The sequence below is a fragment of the Macaca mulatta genome, chromosome 11 (assembly GCF_049350105.2).
Source record: "Macaca mulatta isolate MMU2019108-1 chromosome 11, T2T-MMU8v2.0, whole genome shotgun sequence".
Classification (NCBI taxonomy): domain Eukaryota; kingdom Metazoa; phylum Chordata; class Mammalia; order Primates; family Cercopithecidae; genus Macaca; species Macaca mulatta.
The window spans coordinates 15,476,518-15,502,390 of record NC_133416.1 but is presented as its reverse complement, the minus strand read 5'-3'; the positions used below and the strand labels follow the sequence as shown (position 1 = coordinate 15,502,390).

The 25,873-nt window shown below is 42.9% G+C and overlaps 1 protein-coding gene across 3 annotated transcripts in view; it reads right to left on the bottom strand.

Moving 5' to 3' along the window:
• Positions 1–11,966, bottom strand: part of FAM234B (family with sequence similarity 234 member B) — a 36,543-nt gene extending 24,577 nt beyond the window's left edge. For 2 of the 3 annotated variants that reach the window (XR_013400920.1, XM_001087297.5), the window contains exons 1-2: positions 11,909–11,966; positions 618–1,013 (exon numbers count right to left, since the gene is read on the bottom strand). Coding sequence is in view for 2 of the 3 variants with exons in the window: in XM_001087297.5 (XP_001087297.2) it covers positions 618–1,013; positions 11,909–11,945 (433 nt within the window). In the remaining variant the exon portion in view is untranslated. Of the gene's footprint in view, positions 1–617; positions 1,014–11,441 lie in introns of all 3 variants that reach the window. The other variant, XM_015151168.3, reaches the window with a different exon arrangement.
• Positions 11,967–25,873: the final 13,907 nt, after the last annotated feature.

Genomic DNA, 25,873 nt, shown 5'->3' with positions numbered 1-25,873 from the left:
GCCTAATCCAGTTCACAAGAGACAGGACTACTCAACACAGGTGAGACGTAAGTCCCATTCTAGAGCAAGAGGTTTTAAAGAAGCCTGCTCCAAAAGGAGACAGAATAGCTGGAATTACTCAGACAGCACCACCCTAACCATGAGGAGCAAGAAAGAAAAGATAGCAACTATCTTTTACAGGAAATGAAATTATTTTATCATTTAAATTAGATCAGGCCTCTATAATCAACGAATGTCGAAGGGTTCTACAAGAGCCCTATACCTGGTGCAGCCAGGCCTTGAACCTTGCTTTTCTCTGTAAATAGCCCTTCCTACAGCTTTGCATTCCCCCGATACAGTGCTGGCTCCACAGCAGGAACCCAGCAAACCAGCCCCGTCCTCTCTGGGTCGAATAAAGACCAATGCCAACAGACACACAGAGCAGTGATTCCCAGGTTTTTGGAGGTGTTTGTTTTCTTTCAAATCTTAATCTCCTTGCCACCTCCACACAGCGGGGAGGGCAGGGTGGGGAATGCCACATGACACATATTAAGTTTTCAGATTTAGAGGAAAATTTAAATGTAATGAGAGATAGCATGAAGTTTCACAGGATTAGGGCTGAAGATTCTGCAGCTCACCTCCCTGGGAGCCCAAATGGCGGCTCCAGGTGCTGTGCAGATCTCTGGGAGGACAGGGGATCAGGAAAGCACACAGGAGGACCAGGATCATCGAGATCCCCAAAGTCAGCAGGAAGACAGATGTGCGCACATATGACACCAGGGAGGAGGCTGCCTTCTGTTCTAGGCCCCCAAGGGGTTCCGAGGGGTAGCCCTCCGTGGTGACTTCCGAAAGATGTGGCTTTGCAGCCTCTGCAACCTCAGCATCTGAGTCGGGTTCTGGCGCTTCTCCCAAAGGACTCTTCCCATTTTTGACCCCTCCATTCTTCTGCAAGTTAAGCACCAGATCGTCTTCACTCTCGTCACTGTCAGCCTGGGTGAGGGGATCATACTCCCCTAGGTCTGGACTCTTCTTCCCTGAAAAGACAGAAAAACAGACAGTCAAGGAGAACTGGGGAGGAGACACCCTCACCAAATATATGGCATCTGTAAATACCCAGGAGAACACAGAAAACTAAAACAAAAAAATCCAGGTTTACATCAAGTTTGAACCTTGGTGGCTATCTGTAAAACAAGCCAGCGAAGCAGGGGTTAGGAATGGAAGGAAAAACAAAAGCAGTGCTCCAGGATCACTGCCTGCAAGAGTTGAAGACAACGGAAAAGGAGGCAGAAGTTAGCAAATTTAAAATGTCTTCAGTTTAAAAAGAAAGCTCTCTTAATGTGTTCGAATCTCACTCAAGAAAAAGACCATGGCTTCGTGTCAACTCTCCATGTGCCTAATGTGCATACTGCCTCAGATTTTCTTACATCTGTGACGTCCTAATCTTTCCTGGTAAACTTTTAGAACAATTATTCTCCATACGCTGCTTCTCACAGCCCGATATCTGTGGCTTCCCAACTGTTTCTATGGAAACAACTTAGAAAGTTGAACACTGAATGTTCATCTGAAGATGTATTGAAATCTCACTTCTAAGAACCATCCTGTGATTTGAAGGCCCTTTCAGTACATCTTTTAGTAAATAGTGTTTACCCCCAAAAACTGCTCTTCTGAGCAAGCATTCTGGGAGGGGTGGTGATCTAGCTGGAATACAGAAGTAGGGGACTTGCCTTGAGGCTGCTTTGCACGGCAAGCACTTTTTTTTACTTAGCCTGCAGTGTTGATTTGGGATAGCTGAGACAGAAATTACAGAAAGGCCTAGGCACACCTTCTCCCAAGCCACTCACCCCTTGGCCTCACTGCCAATGACTGAATGATTTTATGCCTTTACTTCATGTTACCACCAAGTAACAACCAAGAAAATGTTTCTTTTGGGGAGACTTTATCTGGTAATCTATCACTAATGTAAACTCTATCATTAAATCTTTTGTTCAGAGGAAATATTAAAAATAAAAAACACATAACCCAGCTAATTAAAAAGAGGAAAAGAATAATTACTAATGCTAGTGTCTACCTCTGGGTCACCTTGGCCTTGGTGATGTCATTTCATACATTATATCTCAGTTTGTTCAATTAATAAAATGAAAGAATAAAACACTATATGGAGACCAGATTGTTGCAGGAAGTCAAGGACCCCAAATGGAGAGACCTGCTGGAACCGTGGCAGGAGAACATAAATTGTGAAGATTTCATGGACATTTATCAATTCCCAAAATTAATACTTTTATAATTTCTTATGCCTGTCTTTACTGCAATCTCTGATCATAAATTGTGAAGATTTCATGGACATTTATCCCTTCCCTAATAATACTCTTATAATTTCTTATGTCTGTCTTTACTTTAATCTCTTAATCCCATTATCTTCATAAACTGAGAATGTACATCACCTCAGGACCACTCTGTACAAACTGATTGTAAAACATGTATGTTTGAACAATATGAAATTGGTGCACCTTGAAAAAGAACAGAATAACAGCAATTCTCAGGGAACAAGGGAAGATAACCAACTGCCTGCGGGGTTGGGCAGAATAGAGTCATATTTTCCTTCTTGCAGAGAGCCTAAAAAACGGATGTGCAAGTAGGGAAGATATCGCTGAACTACTTTCCCAGCAAGGAATACCCTGGGGAAGGAATGCATTCCTTGGGGGAGGGCTATAAATGGCCGCTCTGGGAGTGTCTATCTTATGTGGTTGAGATAAGGACTGAAACATGCCCTGGTCTCCCAAAGTACCCTCAGGCTTACTAGGATGGGGAAATTCCAACCTGGTAATTTTTGGTCAGACTGGTTCTCTGCTCTCCAACCCTGTTTTCTGTTAAGACGTTTATCAAGACAATACATGCACAGCAGGACATACACCCTCATGAGTAATTCTAATTTTGCCTTTGCCTTGTGATCTTTATTGCCCTTTGAAGCACGTGATCTTTGTGACCTACTCCCTGTTCATACACCTCTTTCCCTTTTAAAATCCCTAATAAAAATTTGCTGGTTTTGCGGCTCGGGACATTACGGACCTACTGATATGTGATGTTACCCCCAGAGGCCCAGCTATAAAATCCCTCTCTTTGTACTCTTTCTCTTTATTTCTCAGACCGGCTACACTTAGGGAAAATAGAAAGAACCTACGTTGAAATACTGGTGGCTGGTTCCTCCGATACCAGATGTTGGAAGTAAAACTTGTGGTGTTAAAGTTTAGTATTTGGTACATTAAAAAAACAATAAATTTTAGATTTTTTAAAATGAACATTCCACAGAATTATAACATTAAGGACTTTCAAAAAAAATCCAAAGAAATACTGAATAATCTGTCATCCTAATAACTAGAAATTATTTCCATTTATTTTTATTTTCAAAGCTACACACTTTGCCCAATAAATATTATATTTGATTTTTAAAAGGCACAAATTACAAGAAAATAAATCAGTTATTAGAAACTTAATTCAAAATAGTACTTTCAGAATATGCCATGGGGTCAGTAGAGGTTCCAGATAATCTCCTTCAATTTATATTTCTACTCCATGAACCAAATTATTTGGTAAATTAGGGCACACCATTCCCTAACCATCCCAGATAACTCTATACATAATAATTTGCACACAGAGCCATGGGTTGTTAGAATAATATTAACTCTAATGCTTTTTAAAGTGATTGTTTTTGTTTTGTTTTTTAGCTAAAATACACCTGACATGATAAACAAAATGTGATATGTACATACCACGGAATATTATTCAGCTCTAAAAAGGAAGGAACTTCTGACACTTGCTACAAAATGGATGAACCTTGAGGACATTATGCTAAGTGAAATGAGCCATGCACAAAAAGACAATACTGTGTGATTCCACTTATATGAGTTATCTAGAGTAGTCACATTCACAGAAACAGAAAGTAGAATGGTTGTTGCCTAGGTCTGGAGGTAGAAGGAAAAGTTGTTACTGAATAAGTATGGAGTTTCAGTTTTACAAGATGAAAAAATACTAGAGATGAGGTGCATATACAGTTAATACTGACCTGTATACTTAAAATGGTTAAGATAGTAAATTTTATGGTGTATGTATTTTTTGACAATTTAAAATGTTTATATGTATCTGAAAAACAGGAAAGCACACACAGAGTTCTCAACTCTAGAGTCACTTGAGAAAGCACAGCAAGAGACCTTAAAGATCACATAATCCATCCCCACCCCATCCCAAACTTACAACTAGCTACTTACAAAGACCTACCAATCAGTCACTTAGCAAACACCTGAATGTAACCTGTATTAGGGCTACACTGACCTCTAATTTAGAAAAAAATTCTTTACACTGATTCAAGAATTTTTTTCTGGGAAGTTGCCAATTATCTACCCCAGTTTTAATTTCTGGGATCCCTCTTTCACATGCAAGTCCTTCAAACACTCAAAGGTATCAGTCACAAGAGACATATGATATGGTATTTAAGAGCTCAATTCTTCACAATCAAACATCAAGCCAAATCCTGGCTATATCTCTTATGAACTATGTGGTCTCAAATTTCTTAACTTTATTGAGCATCAATTTCCCTATTTATGAAATGGAATAATTATTCTTTTTAGCTCATACGATTGTGATGAGAATCCAATAAGATAATATATGTGTGGTTCTCAGTGCCTGGCTTATAGTCACACAACAAATTTTAGCTTCTATTATTATCATTGCCATCACTGGTGCTGGCATTGTATCTCCCAGTGCCCTCCCCCACTCTTCTCATCTCCAAGTCAAACACCTCCACCTCTCTCAACCCATGACTTGAAGAAGCATTGTTTCAGGTGTCCTCAACATCCTGGTCATTCTCCTCTGGACACAATGTGATACGTCTGTGCTTTTTAAAGTATGGTTCCTGGAACTGGATACAATCCTAGGCACAGTCTGACCAGAGAAAGGGAGGGCAGACCTATTTCCTATCTACTCCAGATAGCAAACAACAGTTCAATTTCTATAATGTAAGATCTTGATAGCTTTCTTGGCATTCACATCACATACTGATTCAATTAAAACTCCCAAGCATTTTGAACACATGCTTAAGCCACCCTATAATTGTGCAATTGGATTTTTAGCACCAAGTGAAAAATTTAGCATCGACATCAAATTCAATCTTGCTAGTCAGTCTCCACCCTGCAAGAAACATATCGGGCTAAAACAGTACCTTTGTCAAAGTGAAATCATTAATAAAATGCTGCCCAGCAAAACAATTTAAAGGAAATTCACTTTTCTCATGCTATGTACTATCACAGGCAGGCAGGAAGAGAAGCATATGCTCCAGGAACTTATAAAATCTGTAAGAAATTTATAAAACAATTTGCAAGCATTCCTTGAGAAAAAAGCTGCTGTCAAATTGGTCTGTTTAGCAAGATTACATGCTTCTAGTTAACGATGGCAAAAGTGGGCATTTCTGTCACATTCTCTTCCTAAAACCAGGAAGACAAATAAAGAAAAATAAAAATAGAACACAAAATAGGAAACAGTCGCATTCCCAAACCACAAGTTATGAACCAAATGCACTGAAACTTGTACTCAGCTGAGAAAGCTCAGTAAGAGCAGGCAAATACATCTTGTGGATATATATTGCACATACATTGCAGATCTTCAGCAATGAGCCGAGTTCACAGCATTAATAATCATGACAACAGTAAGATGATGATGATGATGATGATGACGATGACAACTGGAAGTGTATTGAGTGACTACTGTCCCAGGCACTGATCCAAGCATTTTGCATGTGTTAATTCATTTAATCCTCACATCAACCTCATATGGTAGATATTATTATTATTATCCCCCATTTTATCAACAAGAAAAATAAAATATAGAGAGGTAAGATGGCTAAGATCACAGAACTAGCCAAAAGAAAAGCCAGGATTCAAACCCAGGCATCTGACTGCAGAGTCTACTTGTTGTTCTAACCAACAAGTTATACTACCTCCCTTGTTCCACAAATACAGCCAAACCAGTAATTGCTTGCTTGGAAAGACAAAGTCTGGGGTCACAGAAGCACCAATGAGCCCCATTCGACACCACAGAGTCAAAGGGAAGTAGGACCGAAGGAGGAAAAGCACAAGCTGACATCGTCACAAAAAGCACACTGTCAGGATGGCAGGTTCGAAAAGTCACCGGGCATAATCACTCTGACTGCGCCCAGTCAGGAGGCAGAAGCCAAGCAGTAGTTCAAAGAGGACAAGTTTAACATAAAAAATTACTAAGCGAAGACAGGAGAGTAAACATAAAGATGGAAGAGAACTCTACAAGGTCCCCTAGGACTGAGAGACAATATCCAAGGCAGGACAAACGATATTTAAAAGGGCTCACACCCGCTTTCACAGATCAGTCAACAAAGGTTAATTTGGAGTTCACAGGCAATAAATTGATAACTGGCACAACAAAGTCAGTGAAGGAAACGCCAAACCAGCACCCTACAGTCCTGTGAAAAGCCTCGTCCTAGCCAGGATAGAGACATCCACACAGGAAGCGTGCTGGTGGGGAGCCAGCTGACTTAACAGGCCTGGATTACATTCTAGCTTCCAACTGCCCTACATCACCCCTCTGGCAATAGCCAGGCTGTCAAACAACTGCCCCATTTAAATGTGAGTAATAACCAGAAAGAAGCCATGTTTAGTACTCATTCCACAAGATACCACAAAGCTCTATGAATATTCAAGAAAGAAGTAACAATGAAACATAGCAAACAATTAGCTGAAGAACAAATGCTGGACAAATCACACCACAAGATGGAAGAAATAATGAACATATACTTCCCCACAGAGTCTGGGAAATTTAGGAAAATCGTCTTCTCTGAAATAAGCACTCAGGAAAACACTGGAAAAAATAAAAAACCAATTTGAGAAAAGAAATCCTTATTGGAATCAGCTAAAGGAACAGATATTGCTGAAAACAGAGTCAGAGACATAAAGAACAGACTAGCGAAAATCAAGCAAAATGAAATGGAAATAACTACAGCTGGCAGTTCTGAACACTTATCCTACACTCTTCCAAGCCCTTTTAATGTCTTATCTCAGGCCAGGGGTGCTGACTCACGCCTGTAATCCCAGCACTTTGCGAGGCCAAGGCGAGGGATCACTTCAGGCCAGGACTTCAAGACCAGCCTGGCCAACATGGCAAGACCCTGTGTCTACTGAAAATACAAAAATTAGCCACGTGTGGTGGCAGGCGCCTGTAACCCCAGCTACTCAGGAGGCTGAGGCATCAAAATTGTTTGAACCTGGGGAGGTGGAGGTTAGAGTGAGTTGAGACCGTGCCACTGCACTCCAGCCTGAGTAACAGAGCAAGACTTCGTCTCAAAAAAAAAATTCTTATCTCAGCAAATCTTCATAACAACTGTGTGAGGTAGACACATTACTGTCTTCACTTTCAAGACGAGGAAGCTGAGGCTTTGAAGTTTAAGTTAAGCGGATATGGTTTGGCTCTGTGTCCCCACCCAAATCTCAACTTGAATTGTACTCCCATAATTCCCATGTGTTGTGGGAGGGACCCAATGGGAGATAATTGAATCATGGGGGCAGTTTCTCCCATACTGTTCTCATGGTAGTGAATAAGTCTCACGAGATCTGATGGTTTTACAAGGTGAACTCTGTTTCGCTTGGTTCTCATTCTCTCTCTTGCCACCACCATGTAAGATGTGCCTTTTACCTTCCACCATGATTGTGAGGCATCCCTAGGCACATGGAACTGTAAGTCCATTAAATCTCTTTCTTTTGTAAATTGCCTCGTCTCAAGTATGTCTTTATTAGCAGTGCGAAACCAGACTAACACACTGGCCCATAGTTAAACAGCAAGTGATAGGTAACAATTCAAAACCAGTCTGGCCTCAAAGTCTGTACTGGCTACATATGATCCCATGGAAAAAAATCAAGGCTTTTTAAAAAGACTAGAAACAACATGATAGATACTGACAACAAAGGTGAGCCAATATATGCATGACGGAAGAGGATAACAGAAAAGAAAATACCAAAAGCAGTATTTTAAAGGGTTGCAAAAAAAAAAGTTCCTACAATAAAGACCTAAAACTGCAGAATAATGAGTACACAGAGTCCCAAAAAAAAACTGATTCAGAAGAATCAATACTGAAATACATCCTAGTAAAGGCGCAGGACTTCAAGGACAAAGAAGGAATCCTATGAGCAGCCAGGCCAAAGGAAAAAGAATCAAGTCACTACTGACGGGAACAAAAATCAGGCAAAGATTTCTCCATAGTCACACACACTATTAAAAGATGGTGGAACAATATCTCAAAAGTCCTCAGAGAAAGAACATGCAATTTGACGTACAAGCATTCTGACCCAGCCAGGATATCGCCGAAATATAAAGACAAGCACACAAGTGCTCAGAGTTATCATACTCCTGTGCTTTCTTTACATTACAGAAGACTAGGGGCCAGTTCTTGGCCAGCCTTTTCAGAGGAATAAATACTTTTATACTAATTTTTTTTCAGATAGTGCAAAAACAAACTTCAGCTTAAGGATCACCGACTGCAAGTTTTTATTACAGAAGTCTTAAATAATTTTTTTTTCTATTTACAGAAAGACAATAAGAGAGAGTGAAGGAAAAGAAGTCCGCCAACTTGCCTTAAGTCCTACTCAGGCTGAGGAGCTAGGCATCAAATCCAGCTTCCAAGTTCAGGACACTTAACACTCACTCGCTTCCTTGCTACTTTCAGCCAGCACCCAAATTTTTAATGAATGAAAGGTTTTCAAAGAATAAGGGAGAGGGCACTGATTTCATAGCAAATCATTGTAAGTGAGCTTTCCACAGCTATTGCTTTTCCTCTTAGGAAGACTAAAGATGCTGTTTAAATATAATAGGATTTCCAAAATGGTAGAGAGGAAAACACAAATAGGAAAGTGATGCAATTATACCATACCCAAATGTTTTCAGGAAATATACTAAAACATACACTATTCTATAACATATATGATACTATAGCATATACTGTACTGTACATATACTATACAATACACTCTACTGCAACTAAAGGTAAATAATTCATATCATGGGTTAGTTTATCCAAGGGCATATAATGACTCTAAGTTACACAAATAAAACAAATCATAAAAAATCATTTTGCTCTGATATTCCCTCCAGTGTTTGACCTTCAAACTATAAAATGGCCTAAGGAAAAAAATACATATATACTTAGGAGACAAGCTGTCCTACTGGCTTTATGAATGTCATATTGGCCTTCTGCTACTAATTAACCTCATTTTATGCATGTGAGCCAAACATCTTTCCTTCCCGAGCTTAGCGAAACTGCTCTTTTCTAACAAGGCTGCTGAGATCTGTCAAGAGCTCACTATTACATCAAGCCTTCCTTCAGGTATCACATTCATAAATGAGCATGGTGCTGATGACAACAGCTAACACTTACTGACTAATTAACGTATGTCAGAGCTTACTAGATCTCCTAAGTACATCCATGTCCTTTACTATTTCAGATAACCCTAGGAGGTAAATATGTAGTAGAATGTGTGGCATAGAGTGAATGTTCCATAATAATGTTATTGTTACAGATGAGGAAACTAAAGCTTAAAGAGATTAAGTAACTAATTAAGTAAAGACTGGATTTGAATCTGAGCCTGTTTCATGCTCTCAGCCACCATTCCATCCTGACGTCCTCACACATGAAAACAGTAGGGATGTTGGGGCTTGGCACAGTGGCTCACGCCTGTAAACCCAGCACTTTGGGAGGCCAAGGCAGGCGATCACCTGAGGTCAGGAGTTCGCGACCAGCCTGACCAACATGGAGAAACCCTGTCTCTACTAAAAATACAAAATTAGCTGGGTGTTGTGGAGCATGCCTGTAATCCCAGCTACTCGGGAGGCTGAGGCAGGAGAATTGCTTGAACCCAGAAGGCGGAGGTTGCAGTGAACCGAGATCACGCCATTGCACTCCAGCCTGGGCAAGAAGAGCGAAACTCCATCTCAAAAACAAAAACAAAAAAGAAAACAGTGGGGATGTTAACTACGGGAACATAACACAGTAGCCCAAACAGGACAGCAGTCTCAGAACCCCAATTACAGGGGAGTCAAAAAAAGCTATATGAAAACAACTTGTACCTAATGCAAAAACTAACAATAGTATTTTGGGTGGAGGCAAGAAAGGGCAAGAAGACGAGGAAAAGTGCAAGTGGTTTTATTTTCTTAAAACCCACATCACATGAAAGAACACATGCCTACTATATCTGGGCCTAAAAAGGTATCAAGCATGTCTCAGGGTTCAGGGCCAAGCTGCCTGCCAAACAGGCTCAGGGACTGGGCTATGGGAACCCCAACCAGTTCCTACAACTAATACTCCAGGGAGTAATAACACCACAGCCTTGGGGCATAAGAACACAAAAGAGCTCAAGAGTTGCTAAAGCAAGATTTCCCCGCATTCTCATTCTTAGAGAATAACAATGACCTACACTGAAATAAAAAATTTTTTTAAAAAAAAGGACCCTAAAAGAAAAAAAGAAATAAAGCTAAATGTGTCTGACATCTTATTACCCCTCTGGGAGGATATCATTCTACACTAAGGATATACAAGGCTACTCTCTTCAAAGTAAAAAATTAATCCTGCAAGTAAAGGGCCACGTCTCTCATTTAATTCCAGTGTTATGTACACATTCCAAGACAGATACTATCAGTGTTCCTTCCAATGTTCCAATGAGCCCATAAAAAAAAAAAAAAATCTGTCTGAGGTCATGAAGTCTGGGGACAGAAATGCAAATTAATATCCAACCCAGTGTCATCCAAATGGCAAGGTTCACTTCAGGGTAGCAAACTGGAAGCTCCTTGAGAACAAGGACCCTGTAATCCCCCTGCAACCTCAAACTAGCTATCCACCCAACACCCAAAGAGCCCTCTCTAGAGATAACAGTGAAAGCAACTGCTTTTCCCTCTAATACAAATTATCAGCAAACAAATGTTTATAGTTTAATGCTTAAAACTTATTTAGATAGAACCATCAGTTTTTCTAAAGCCTAATGTTTAAAATTTACTTGGGTGGAATAAATATATTTTTATTAAAATAGCAAGTTTCTAACAGTACAATCCTACTCTGGAGGTTCAGGAAGGAAAAAAAAAAAAAGAAAGGAAAAAAAACTTGGAGCTGCTGCCCGAAGTACTGAATCAGCTCTGGAAGTTGTCATCACCCCTAACGCTGCCTTAAAGAAGATTCCATACATTATCTTCAACTTATAGGTGCCAAATCATTTCCCATGCTTAATCTCGGCAGCTGGAGACCGACCAAGTGGAATCAAAAGTTCAGGATTTAGAGTGAAAAGACCCCTGACGTTCAAGGCCGAGCTTTCCCAATACTTGAGAGACCTGGGACAATTCAATTAGCCAAATAACTCTCATTTTGTCTTCTGTAAACTAGGAAGGGACGTAAACACCTGTCCCACCTGCCTCATGAATGCTTCGCTGCTGTCATTAGGTAGAGGGGATGATCCACAGAGGGCCACTCGCCGTCCCGCCGCCCCCGTCCAGGTCCAGCCAAGACAGAAGGCGCCGGAGTCCCCGCGGTGCCCGGTCCGCGGCACTCGGGAAGGATGCTCCTCTCACTAGCCTCCCCTCGGGACAGCGGCGACCGGCGTCCTGACACTCCCCGCCATAACACCTGCTCGGCGCCCTCTCCCCGCGCGTCTCCGCGTTCGCCCGGCGCCCGCGACCCCTGCCCCGCTGGACGCCCCTCTCGCCCCCTGGTGGCACAGGAACCCCAGCCCCCAGGGACTGCACCCTCCTCGCCACTGGGCGCCTGCAGCTGTGTCTGGGTTGAGGCCAAGGCCCGACCGGCCTCACCCCAGAGCCTCGCCTCCCCTTATTCCAACACTGGCGGGGACAGGGTGGTCGCAAGGTTGCGACTCCTTACCCGGGAGCTTGAGCGCCCTGGACAGCACGGTCGCCATGGCGGAGGCCCCGGTGCGCGTGCGCACGCCCGGGTTCTGCCGGGAAGCGTAGTTCCGGGCGGGCGGTGAGCCGGGCTGGCACCGGGAAAGGTGAGACCTGCTTGCTGGGGACAGAGCCGAGGGAAGCCAAGCCCGAGTACAAGGTCCGCAGGCTTTTCTTCCACCCTACCTGTGCAGGTCACCTCACCATTCTGAGTCTCACTTGCCTTGTTAGTGAAATGGGGAGAAAATACCCCGTAAGCTTGCAGTGAAAATGATTCGAACGAGATATTTAAGGAGGTGTGGATTGTGCAATGTACGTGGGCTTTGAAATCAGGCAGACTGGATTTGAATCCTGCTTGCATCACTTACTAGCTGGGCCATCTTGGGCAAGTCCCTTGGGGCATCTGAGCTGCAGCTGCTTTTTTTTAAATTAAAGGCATACTACATACTTCACAGGCTTGCAGTGAGAATTAAATGATATGACCTGTTTAAAACACACAGCACACAGTAGGCACCTAGTAAGAGTGTTTCTATTATGCTTCTTAGGTAGAGGTTGAAGTTTGCTATTAGCTGGAACCCTCATTTCTTGCTCCCAGTTCTTTACAGGTGTCTACTCAGCATCCTACGCTGCAGCTTCTAGTTGAAGGGTGTAGAAGGAGCAACTGACTGTGTACACACATCCAATAGATGCAGCATCTCCAGCTCCTCAGATATCAATGCTTGACCTTTAAGGCATCTCCACACTCCCCATAATCACCCTAGCTTTGCCCGAATGACTTTTGCCGGGAGGCCGATGCCCAGGAATCCCTCCTTCCTTGGCTCTCTGAGCTTTCCCCCACTTTGTTTTCCTTGTCACTCTGGAAATCTCTTTCATCCCTCCACAACTTTTTTCCATTTGAATATAGGAACTGCAGCTTAGAATAGTATTTCCCAAATTTAATGTACTTTTTTTTCAATTAAAGAAAAAAAATCAAAGCAGCTGCCAAATGAATCAGGATCCTTACCTTTACATAGAGAATACCTGTGAGTTCCTCTCTAGCTACCGAGTGGAATGTGAATACCTTTGTTGCCCAAACACCCACTGAGGTCACTGCGGAAAATGCAAACACCACCCGGGCCCTCTCTGCCTTCTGAATTTGGCTTGCCTCAGGACCAGGCACAGTGGTGTAGAAGGAAGAACTGACTTGCTGCTTTCCCACAAGCAAGAGATCAGCATTTTAGTGCAGGGATGCTAATACTATGTTATCTTAGAACTGGAACAGATCCTAGAGGCCATCTAGTCCCACTCTCCTTGTTTTATTTAAGAGAAAGCTGAGAAATAGAAAGGTAATGTAACTTCTGAGGGTCACAACAAAAGCTCCAAGATAATCTCATTTGCAGGCTGCCTAATTCCCGTGAGAAACTGCAGACAGGACTATCCTGTGGGAGTAATCTGAGAGTCTCCAGCAATCAGTCTCACCTCCTTTCTTCCCACGGGAAAAAAAAAAAAAATGTCATTGTCTCTGATAGAGCACAGGCTCTGGAGCCAGGAGCCAGGCCTGCGGAGATCAAATCCCGACTCCCTCATTTCCTAGATGCCAGGCAGAGGGTTAGTTGCTTAATTTCTCCCCACCTCAATTTTCTCATCTGCAAAATGGGGACAAAACAGTTTCTAGTTTATCGAGTTCTCCTGAGAATTAAATGTATATGTGGAAAGTACTTACAACAGTGCCTGGTACTTAGTGTTTTCTAAGTGTTCACTCTTTTTATCAATAATTTCTTAATGTTTTAACAATTTAGAATTTGTAACTTAATAACAAATAATACATTTCATAGTAATTTAATGGTTTAGTAATGTATTTATTTATTAATTCTTTCAGCATTCTACAATACCCAAAATTTCTACAGCTTGCCACATCTCTAGAGGCATGATTAAAAAACATATTTTACATCTATGTAGGTCATCTAAGAGGAGCAACACTACAAGTCACCATGAGCCAGTAGTAGCTTGCCTGATATCAGTTTAACTAAATGAAACACATTCCTGAAATACGAAGACTGAGAAAAGTAACCTGTGAATGTGACAGGGATGTAGAAAAATGTTCATTTTAGTTGCAGAACAAGAACTTGAGTTTCTAGGAGAAAGTTTGGGTGGAAAGGCATAGCCAGGTCACACAGGATAGGAAGAAAGAAGAAAAATCTGTCTCCTTTTCTTAGTAAAAAGGTATATTCCAGGAGAGTACTTTCTTCTGTGATATAAATAAAATAAAGATGTAAAATGTAAAGTTTTATTTAAAAACTTTTTCTCAGGACCAGGCACAGTGGCTTGTGCCTGCAATCCCAGAACTTTGAGAGGCTGAGGCGGGAGGATTACTGGAGTTGAGGAGTTGGAAGCTGCAGTGAACCGTGACTGAACCACTGCACTCCACCCTGGGCAACAGTATGAGACCCCTGTCTCAAAAAAAAGAAAAAAAAAAAAACTTTGCTTCAAACTGTGTAGTTACCCAAAGTGCTCATGTGCATGCACACACTTACATGTGTACATATAAACATGTGTTAGTGTACACACATCCAATAGATGCAGCATCTCCAGCTCCTCAGATTTCAATGCTTGACCTTTAAGGCATCTCCACGCTCCATAATCACCCCAGCTTTGCCCGAATGACTTTTGCCAGGAGGCCAGCGCCCAGGAATCCCTCCTTCCTTGGCTCTCTGAGCTTTCCCCCACTTTGTCTTCCTTGTCACTCTGGAAATCTCTTTCATCCCTCCACAACTTTTTTCCATTTGAATATAGGAACTGCAGCTTAGAATAGTATTTCCCAAATTTAATGTACTTTTTTTCAATTAAAGAAAAAACTTCAAAGCAGCTGCCAAATGAATCAGGATCCTTACCTTTTACATAGAGAATACCTGTGAGTTCCTCTCTAGCTACCGAGTGGAATGTGAATACCTTTGTTGCCCAAACACCCACTGAGGTCACTGTGGAAAATGCAAACACCCGGGCCCTCTCTGCCTTCTGAACTTGGCTTGCCTCCCTGACAAGTACAAGAGTGGCAGGGGCAGGATGCCTATGGACAGTCTAACCTGCCTGGCGGCTGTGCCTCTTTGAAGAAATTACGTTTCTGAAAAAGCACAACTGAAGCCAGAAAAATCACCTTCTATTTTTCCTACATTGATCTCCAGTGAGAGTGTTCTTCCCCAAACTTCTCAAGTTCCCATAACTCATAGAGGGAACCCATATTGCTGGTTATTACCTTCGTCATACTCCAAGTACTGCTCAAAATCTCTAAGTGTCCTGCATGGGTTTATGATCAAATCTGGCCATCTAATGCTTGCCTTTCCCTGGACAGTGTGGCCACTTCTGCTGGTCCTGACTACCCCCGCTAGGTTTCACCACCTCCTCTTGGAATCAATGCCACTGTATCTACCAGCAGCCGCCTCCCTTCCTCCTTGGTTCCACTGCGCTGCCAGGCCCCTCAAAAACCGCCTCCTCTCAAAAACTGCTGCCTCTTCCTGTATCTCCCACTGAATGCCACCTCATATTTTAGTGCTCCTAAAATGTCAAAGCTGTGAGGAGCAAAGTAACTACGGAAGACTGCCTCTCTCTCCTTTTTATGTTACACTTTATTAGGAAATTGCCAGTGCTATGCTGCTACTCCTTCAGGTTGAATGCAGTATTTTCATTAGACAGAGCTCTGGTTACTTAGCGAGTCAACCAGAGCAAGATAATTGCTGTAACAAACAACCTCAAGATTTCAGTGATTTTAGAGTGTAAAAGTTTATTTCTGCCTATGTCACAGTCAAGGTGGGGGTGCAAGTAGACTACGCTGGGGCTCTGTTACTCCCAGTCATTCAGGGACCCAGACCCTTCTGTCTCCAGCTGCTTCATCCTTAGGGCCTCAGAGGTCTCCACTGGATCATTTGCATCCCAGATCATGCAGGAAGTTTTATGGGCCAGGCCTGGAGCTGGTGTACGTGACTTCTGCCCACATTTATTAGGCTAGACCTCAGACACAGAATATGTGTGCTGGGAAGGTATGAGCCCAGGAAGAAAAGGAGACGAGTTTGGGGAGCATCTAGCCAATCTCTGTGACACTGGTCACCCCATGCCTTTGTAAATTACAGACCTGACTTCTTGAGTTCTTGATGGTAGGAAAGGGTTCAGGCGCTGCTCTCCTTAGGATTGCCTTTCTGCTGTAGGGACTAAAGCTTTGTTCCTGAGCTGAGTTTCTCATCACGACTTATGTGTCTAAGCTGAAGTTCTCCCAGGAGGCGCCTCACTCCCTCTGCAGAGAGATTCCTGGAAGCCATTCCTACATCTATCAGCAGAGGATGGACAAATCTGAACTCCACTGACTTATCTGAAGCGGAGAGTAGTACCCTCAGCTACATGGGTGCCAAAAAGGGTCAGGAAGCAGTAATGAGTACAAGATCCAAAAAGCAAAAAGAAAATGTCATAGCAAATAGCAATGTGGGCAGTGAGATTGAGAAAAACGAAAGAGGTACCCAGCAGAGGACATTTGGGGGTTAAACACAGATGTCAAGGAGCCTGTGAAATCAGTCTTGCATGGGGATCAGGAAGTTTGAAAGGCATGTGTACCTGTGGCATATTCACTTCTCTTCACAGAGAACTGAACTCTACCCAGGAGTTGCATGCCTTGTCATGAAGACAAACAGGTTTATGTTCCCAGAATGTCCTTTGATAAAACACAAGGGCTCATCTCACTCAGATCACACAGACTTCCAGCCTATAAAACTTTCTAGAGTCTGGACTCTAAAATGCTTTGTGGGCCCTGAAATTTAAACAAAGGCTTCTTCTTAACAAGCCTCTGGCTGGAACACATGTTTGAGAACAGTGTAATTAAGGACAGACACACCCAGGCCAAATGAGCTCTTCGTCCTCCCATCCCTCATTCTAGCGTGTTCATGTTGACCAAAGGACCTGTAGTAGCAGTATGGATGGTAACAGCCCCCAAGAGAAGACAGTGTTTTGGACCCTTGCCAGTCGTGATCAGCCCTTTCAATGACTTCCAAAAAAAATATGCAATGGGCCAAGCATCTTGTGACTTGAGGGGTTTTCCTGAAGATTCAAGGGGCCAGGGAGATGGGTCAAGGCACGTAGCATTCCCCCCCCACCCCTGCCCCCCCAAAAAAATCTCTGTTAGATGCATCTCTTCTCCCAGTCTCTGCTCTTGGCCCCATCACTTCCTCTTCCCCACCACTAAGATCTCTTGGGTCAGTTCCACTCTCAGGCTTCCTCCTCCTCCCTTATTTCCTTGCCTCTGCAGCCGTTAGCTTCAACATGAGGCTGGAATCTCACCTCCATCCTATGGGCAGAACATTTCCATGGAAGTTGTCATTCCATACAGTGGAATTCTCACACACTGTTCTCCACATTGCCCCTCTAATAATATCTTGTTGAATTCTGACAGCAATCCTAGGAGGCAGGTCGTCTATCAGTGAGAAAAGGTAAACTCAGATGCATAAAGCCATTTGCCCAAAGTTACACAATTCCCGAGGACTTGAAGAAGGATTTGAATGCAGGTTTTTCTGTCTTTTAATCACAAGCAGTGACGTCAGATAGATGGCATGCATGCTCCAATTTGTCTTTTTTTTTTTTTTTTTTTGAGACGGAGTCTCGCTCTGTTGCCCAGGCTGGAGTGCAGTGACGCAATCTCGGCTCACTGCAAGCTCTGCCTCCCAGGTTCACACCATTCTCTTGCCTCAGCCTCCCGAGTAGCTGGGACTACAGGTGCCCACCACCGCACCCGGCTAATTGTTCGTATTTTTAGTAGAGACGAGGTTTCACCGTGTTAGCCAGGATGGTCTCAATCTCCCGACCTCGTGATCTGCCCACCTCGGCCTCCTGAAGTGCTGGGATTACAGGCGTGAGCCACCGCACCCGGCCCAGTTTGTCTTTTCTTCTTCCAGGGCACATGTCAATCACCACACTCTGACAGTGAGCCCAGACATAGCTTCAGAATCCCTCACTCTGCTATCCAGGGAGCCACTACCTATCAATTGGATTCGGCTCAAAAATGGAAAACTACTTGTAATCCCTGCCTCACTTATAGCATTGTAACCAAACTATGAACTCCTTTATGACAGTACTTAATTCATGACAGATGTCAGTGTTGAATGTAACTGACATTTGGCCAACATTTGTTCTCATTGGTTGGGAGTGCTAGCTGATTAGTCAGACATGTTCTGGTTAGTCAGGACCTATGCAGTACTGTGTTTTTCATATTTAGATTACATCCCTGTTGACTCTTCTCAGTTCTGCATGTCTAGCTCACTGGTTAAGTCCTAAGTAATCCTCTAAAAGTCAGTAAATCAGGGTACCACTGGCTAGGTAACTGAAGTTCTAGAACACTTCATTTTTCTGCACATCTTATTTATTATAGGCAGCTGTGTGTTGTAATATGAATATATATACCATGTTTAATTTGAATATCTAATATTAAATTTGAATATATGTCTATCATATTAAAACTCCCATACTAAATGTTGAGTTCTTAAAGAATGGAAGTGAAATTTTGTATCTTTTTAGCCCTACACAATGCATAGCATATGGTCCCAGATGTGTATTGGATAAATGTGAATGTAGGAATAAATACCCATCACATTATGAGAAAAGAATGAACTCAATTTAGGAAAAAAAGAGGGGGAGGACTTTATTTTGTTTTATTTATTTATTTATTTATTTATTTATTTTCTGAAACAAGTTCTGGCTCTATTGCCCAGGCTGGAGTGCGGTGGCACAATCTCAGCTCACTGCAACCACTGCTTCCCAGGCTCAAGCAATCCTTCCCAATTCAGCCTCCCGAGCGCTGGGACTATAGGTGTGCACCACCACACCCGGCTAATTTTTGTATTTTTTGTAGAGATGGGAGTTTTGCCATGTTGCCCAGGGTGGTCTTGAACTTGTGAGCTCAAGTGATCTGCCTGCCTCGGCCTCCCAAAGTGCTACGATTACAAGCGTTAGCCACTGTGCCCAACTGGATTTTATAATTAATATAAATATAATTAATAAATATAATTAATAAAACAAAGCATACTCCCTGCTTTATGTAATGCAAATATTCTCATGTTCTTTCACCACTCTTCTCCATACCAGTGTCATAGTCCAAGCACCCAGGCCGCATGACAGGGAAACGTAGTCCCTCTGCGTGTGAATCTCAGCAGCGTGCACATGCGCCACATATGCCTCGTGGCTGTCACTTCTCCCCATCCCTCCTGTTAGGTGGACTCAGCATTTCTGATAATTACTTCTGGCCATTTCATCTCTGCACATCTGTAAAGAATTATAAGGCCGGGTGTGGTGGCTCACACCTGTAATCCCAGCACTTTGGGAGGCTGAGGCGGGTGGATCACCTGAAGTCAGGAGTTTGAGACCAGCCTGGCCAACATGGTGAAACCCCGTCTCTACTAAAAATACAAAATTATCCGGGCATGGTGGCACATGCCTGTAATCCCAGATACTCGGGAGGCTGAGGCAGGAGAATCACTTGAACCCAGGAGGAGGAGGTTGCAGTGAGCCAAGATCGTGCCATTGCACTCCAGCCTGGGCAAAAAGAGTAAAACTGTGTCTCAAAAAAGAAAAAAAAAAAATGGTAACACAAAATAGGAAAAGTTGACACTTAGTATCAAGTTACGCTCATGAGGCCTTCCTAGCCCATGCTTTCAAGGAGCTGGATGTAGAATAGTAAACAAATCCTGTAAGCTCCTTCAAAGGCCTTGCAATCTAGGGGAGAGACAGACATTAAGCAAGCAATAAATACATATATCATTACCAAGTGCAGCAAGCACAATGAAGGAAAAGAACCTAGTACTGTGAGAAAGAATCACGGGGACATCATAGATTAGTTTGGGGAGTGAGGAAATAAATGACTCTCTGAGAAACTGATACTTAAGCTGAAGCCTGAAGAATGGGTAGAAGTTGTTCACGTAAGGCTGAAGAACAGGACGTGTAAAGGTCGAGTCAGAAAAAAGCTTGGTTCAACTGGGCACGGTGGCTCATGCCTGTAATCCCAGCACTTTGGAAGGCCGAAGAGGGTAGATCACTTGAGATCGGTAGTTCGAGACCAGCCTGGCCAACATGGTGAAACCCTATTCCCACTAAAAATACAAAAAATTAGCCAGGCGTGATGGCACATGCCTGTAATCCCAGCTCCTAGGGAGGCTAAGGCACAAGAATTGCTTGAACCTGGGAGGCAGAGGTTGCAGTGAGCCAAGACTCCACCCCTGCACTCCAGCCTGGCGACCAAGACTCCATGAAAGAAAGAGAGAAAGAGAGAAAGAAAGAGGGAGAGAGGGAGGGAGCGAGGGAGGGAGGCAGGCAGGCAGGCAGGAAGGAAGGAAGGAAGGAAGGAAGGAAGGAAGGAAGGAAGGAAGGAAGGAAGGAAGGAAGGAAAAGAAAGAAGCTTGGTTCTATGGAGAAAACCAGTGTGCCTAAGGATAGTTCCGAAAGCTGATGTGAGAAGCAAGAGGCAGACAGGAACCTGATCACGCAGGTGCCTTGACACTGAAGGACTTTAATTAGAAAAGTTGATGTGATCCAACTGGCTGCTATGCAGGGAATAAACTGGAGGATAACATGAATGAAGACAGGAAGACCAGATAGTTATAAGCAAAAGGTCCTGGTGGTGGATTCAGATACTCATGCCCTGTCTCCCAGACACAACGTGTGCACAAATTCTCGCTTTTCACCTGCTTTCCCGTTCTGACAAGAAAGAAAATACGGGTCCTGTTTATTTTTCTGTTATTACACAAACTATTAAGAATAACAGAGCTCCTGTTTCTTCTGCGAGCCTGACTGCAAATGAGACAGTCACCCATACCCAGCCTGACACATTCCTGCCCACCCCCCCCCCCAGCAGCTGGTCTTCCTGCAGCCTCTGTCAGCTCTCACCTGGGGACTGGACCAAATCATATAGACACTGAGGCTTCCTGGCTCTCTTCTCCCCTGAGAGATGCCAGGGCTATCTAGAACCATTGCGTTAGGTGAGAGCCCAATACATAATATATGGAAAAAAATTCCCTCTAAATTGAGCTATCATGAAGGGAAGGTAAACAGCCATCAGTTGAGCTATACTATATAAAAATAAATTAGCAGTCAGCTGTGGTGGCTCACACTTTGAGAGGCTGAGATGGGAGGATCACTTGAGGCCAGAAGTTCAAGACCAGCCTGGAAAACATAAGGAGATTTCCATCTCTACAAAAAATGTAAAAATTAGTTGGGCATGGTAGTGCACACCTGTAGCCCCAGGCTGAGGCAAGAGAATTGATTGAGTCCAGGAGGTCAAGGCTGCAGTGAGCCCTGATTGCACCACCGCACTCCAGCCTGGGCAACAGAGCAAGAACCCATCTCAAAATAAATAATAAATAAATAGGCCAAGCACGATGGCTCACACCTATAATCCCAGCACTTTGGGAGGCCAAGGCAGGTGGATCATTTGAGGTCAGGAGTTGGAGACCAGCCTAGCCAACATGGTGAAACCCTGTCTCTACTAAAAATACAAAAATTAACTGGGCATGATGGCCGGTGCCTGCAATCCCAGCTACTTGGGAGGCTGACATAGGAGAATTGATTGAGCATGGGAGGTGAAGGTTACAGTGAGCTGAGGTCACGCCACTGCACTCCAGCCTGGGCGACAGAGCAAAACTCCATCTCAAAAACTAATAAATAAATAAATATAAAAATAAATTCTCCCTAACACACAATCATGCTAAATACTATCCATAGTCTCACTCCTACACAGTTAACACTTTCAGCTTTCTTTATTTGAAGCACATTGTTTAATGTAATTTTATGAATTACCTAAGAATAATTACTTTTTTTTTTTTATGAGATGAAATCTCGCTCTGTCGCCCAGGCTGGAGTGCAGTGGCACGATCATAGCTCACTGCAGCCTTGACCTTCTTGGTTCAAGCAATTCTCCTGCCTCACCCTCCCAAGTAGCTGGGACTACAAGTGTGAGCCACCATGCCTGGCCCAGTTGAGGTTTTGAGAGGAATAATCACAATGGCAGAGCTAAAAGTGTGCATGTAACCACAAACTAGAGAGAGTTGTGAGACAAATAAATCTACTGTACCTTTGCCACCACAAATATTTTTATTTCTTCTTTTATGTTTTATTCCTTCTAAGAGTTTATCTTTAAGGAACTAAAGGCTCTGGAAAAGTTTTCAAGGACTTCTGTATGAAAAGCTACTTTTTACTTGTCCAGTTCATAAAATCTCACTCACTTCTTTTTCTTCTTTCTTACCATAAATGTTCTCCTTTTATATTTCAGTCTTCAAGATCTGGGAATTTTATTCTTTAATCAAATGATTAATTTTTGTTCTCTTACCCCAGCCTTAATGACCAAAGGAGGATTGTTTAGATTTTTCTGGAAGGTATTTCCTAACACAAATCATTTTCTTTCTTTCTCTGACTCAATTTTTAAAACCCTAGTTTTATTCTTCTCCTGACAGATTTTGCATGAAGCTCATCTTTTCTCCACTTCCACAATCTTAAAGAACAACACTGGCCTGATTGGAAGAGACATATTGTGATAAATTTTCTCCCATCATTTTTTAGAGGAACACTTAGTCCCCAACCCTCAGATTCCCATAGGGAAGGGTTTTCACTAGAGTATCTTGTGAGTCTCCTGACTGGTGTTCAGAGGAAGGAAGCAGGTCTTGCTTAGCACAGCTGCTTCCCCTTGAGATTCATTCATTGATTCATTTTTAAAATTACTTATTTAGGCTGAGTGCGGTAGCTCATGCCTGTAATCCCGTCACTTTGGGAGGCCAAGGCAGGCGGATCACTTGAGCCAGGAGTTTGAGACCAGCCTGGCCAACGTGATGAAACCCCATCCCTACTAAAAATGCAAAAATTAGTCAGGCATGGTGGCACGCGCCTGTAATCACAGCTATTCGGGAGGCTGAAGCAGAAGAATCAGTCGAACCCGGGAGGCGGAGGTCGTAGTGAGCACCACTGCACTCCAACCTGGGCAACAGAGTGAGTGACACTCCACCTCAAAAAATAAATAAATAATATTACATAATATAAAAAATAGAATTATTTATTCAACACATATTTGAGCAGTCGTTACTGAAAGGCCCTATTCTAGATGCTGGGGATGTCAGACCAGACAAAACAGACAAAAGTCCTTGTCCACATCATGTATGTTTGTGGGAGCTATGGGGTCAAGCAGGGGAGAAGAGAAATAGTTAAGTAAAATACATGCTGTGTCAGATGGTGGTAAGTATTACAGAAAAATAGAATAGAGAAGGGGAGATGCGATGTGGAAGTTGCAGGGAGTGGTGGGCAGATGTCCAATTTTAAATAGGATGGTTAGGGAAGGCTTCAGTAAGAGGGTGATATGGGAAGAAAGATCTAATAGAGGCATCATGAATAACAAGAACTTGGAGGCAGAAGCATACCTGACCTGTTTGAAGACCAGCAAAAAGGTGGCTGGAAAGGATGGTTCTTTTTTTCTGAGACAGGGTCTCACTCTTTTCCCCATGCTGGAGTGTGGTGGTGCTATCTCCGCTCACTGCAACCTCCAACTACCAGGTTCAAGCGATTCTCCTGCCTCAGCCTTCCGAGTAACTGGGATTACAGGTGCCTGCCACCTCACCTGGCTAATTTTTGTATTTTTGTATTTTCAGTAGAGGTGGGGTTTCACCACATTGGCCTGGCTGGTCTCAAACTTCTGGCCAGAGGTGATCCACCCACCTTGGCCTCCCAAAGTGCTGGGATTACAGGTGGGAGCCACCGTGCCCGACCAGGAAAGGATGGTTCTGGGGACAGATTAGAGATTACATGAGGTCAGATATGGCCAGAGTAGGAACAGATTCTGTAGACTTGGTAGGGAAAAGTAAAGACTCCGGCTTTTAGTCTAGATTAAATAGGGAGACTTTGAAAGCTTTGGGGCACAGAAGTGTTTATTTGACTTAGATTTTAAAAGTGTCTGTTGAGATCACTTTGCTGATTTGAGAACAGACTGTGGGAGTACTGGGAGTGATAAATCACTTTTGACTATCACAATGACCCAAGCCAGAACTGATGGTGGTTTGGACTAGGGTAGTATCTTTGAGGGTGGGGAGAAGTGGGAGGATTCTTAAGTTAATTTGAAGGTAGAGCCCACAGAATTTGTTGAAGAATTGAATGTATGGCATGAGAGAAAAAGGAGTCAGGGACAGTGGTGAGTCTTTTGACCTAGCAACCAGAAGACTAGAGAAGGGGAAGACCGAGAGGGGAGTGGGATGGGAAGGAGACATCAGGGGTTGGCTTTGGATGTGTCAAATTCAACATCCAATTAGATATGCAAGTGGAAATGTTGACTAGGCAGTTGCATGTATGAATCTCGGGAGTTCAGGGAGAAGTCCTAGGTGGAGATATAAATTTGGTAGTCATTTGGTAGATTTGAAGTAAATTTGGTAGCTAATGCACATAACCCAAAGTCAGGAAACTGAATAAGATCACAAAAAGCATGTGTGAGGCAGGAGGGGAGGGGAGAGTGAACGCTGCAGCATTTCAACATTCACAGTTCAGGGAGAAGAGGAGGAACCAGCCAGGGAAAGCAGCAGGCATAGCCAGTACGATCAGAGGATAACCAGGAAAATTTGGTGTCCCTGAAACCAAGCAAAAAAGTGTTTGTGGGAAAAGCGTGGTCAATTATTTTAAATGCCACAGAGAGATCAAGGAAGAAAAGACTAAAGGGTAATGTGCCTGCCTTCAGAGAGCACACATTTTGTTCTACTCTGCTGTGGTTTAAGGGCCTTCAGTTGTCCAGCTGTGCTAGCCTGAGTACACCTCTCCAATTCAAATAAAGAATTTGCAAGTCCCTTTTGCAACAGATCTAAGCCATGTCATTCAGCATAGCTTTCTCTCAATAGTAAAGCTGATATTTTATCTCCATCCGCCCATCTCTTCAGTCTATTCCCAGTTCAGAGCTATGCAGAGAAGATGGGTATTAATTTACTGAGTCCCCTGAACCTTCAGTAATCATAAATATTCCTTAGGTTTATCTCTACTTAGTAGACGTGAATTTTTGTTCTCTTATATAGTATATTTGCCCAGTAGTATTATCTTATCTACTTCTTGCTCTATCTTCGAGAGATTCTCTCTAAGGCGACTTTCTTCTTCTCTAGCCAAGCTTTTAACATTTACTACGAGAGTCTTTGCAGATGTCCCTATGTAGGATTGGAGAGAGGCCCTAATCCATCCCTGTAGTGACTCTTTCTCCTCCTGGGAAGCAGATGGGATTAACAGACCATTTCTAATTATTGTTCTTAAACAAGGCACTGCAAGATTTATAAAGCTCTTCCCAAAAGCCAGGCTGCACATCTGACACAAAGAGGAAAACGTCGACTTTTTTTTTTTTTTTCCACAACTTTACCATGAAGAGTCCCTCTTTGCTGGGAAATTGTGCTTTGTATTTTTTCGTGTTTCTAAGAGGACAGGCATACACTTGTCCTTCGGTGAACCAAATGAAGTAGAGGATAAGCTGCGATATCTCTGTAAGCCCACAGGATCTGCTTTGAACAAAGTAATATATTTGAAGCAAAAAGCAATCCTTCTTGAAATAGTCACTAGGTTGTGCCTGCAGACACTTAATTGCAAGGGGTCGGCAACCTGTCTTTTATCCACGTCCTGACGAACAAAGACTCACCACATGTGGGCCAAGGACCACTGGAAACTTCAAAGAGGCCTCTTCAGGCAGAGGACAGGAGCCACAAGGGTCATACCTGGTACTGTATGTTGAGGATAAAGGTGATAACAAATTCTCTAATGGCGTCTGTCCCTCCGTGTCTGAAATTTCTATCTCAAGATCAAAAAAACCAAGGTACAGCCTAGGTAAGAAAGGGCTCTTGTCCTAATTTTGGAAGAGCCTGAAAATGAAATCCAGGAGAATTTCTTAGACAGATGATATTGCATGGAGTTACCTTTCCATGAAATTAGACATTTCATTTTCATT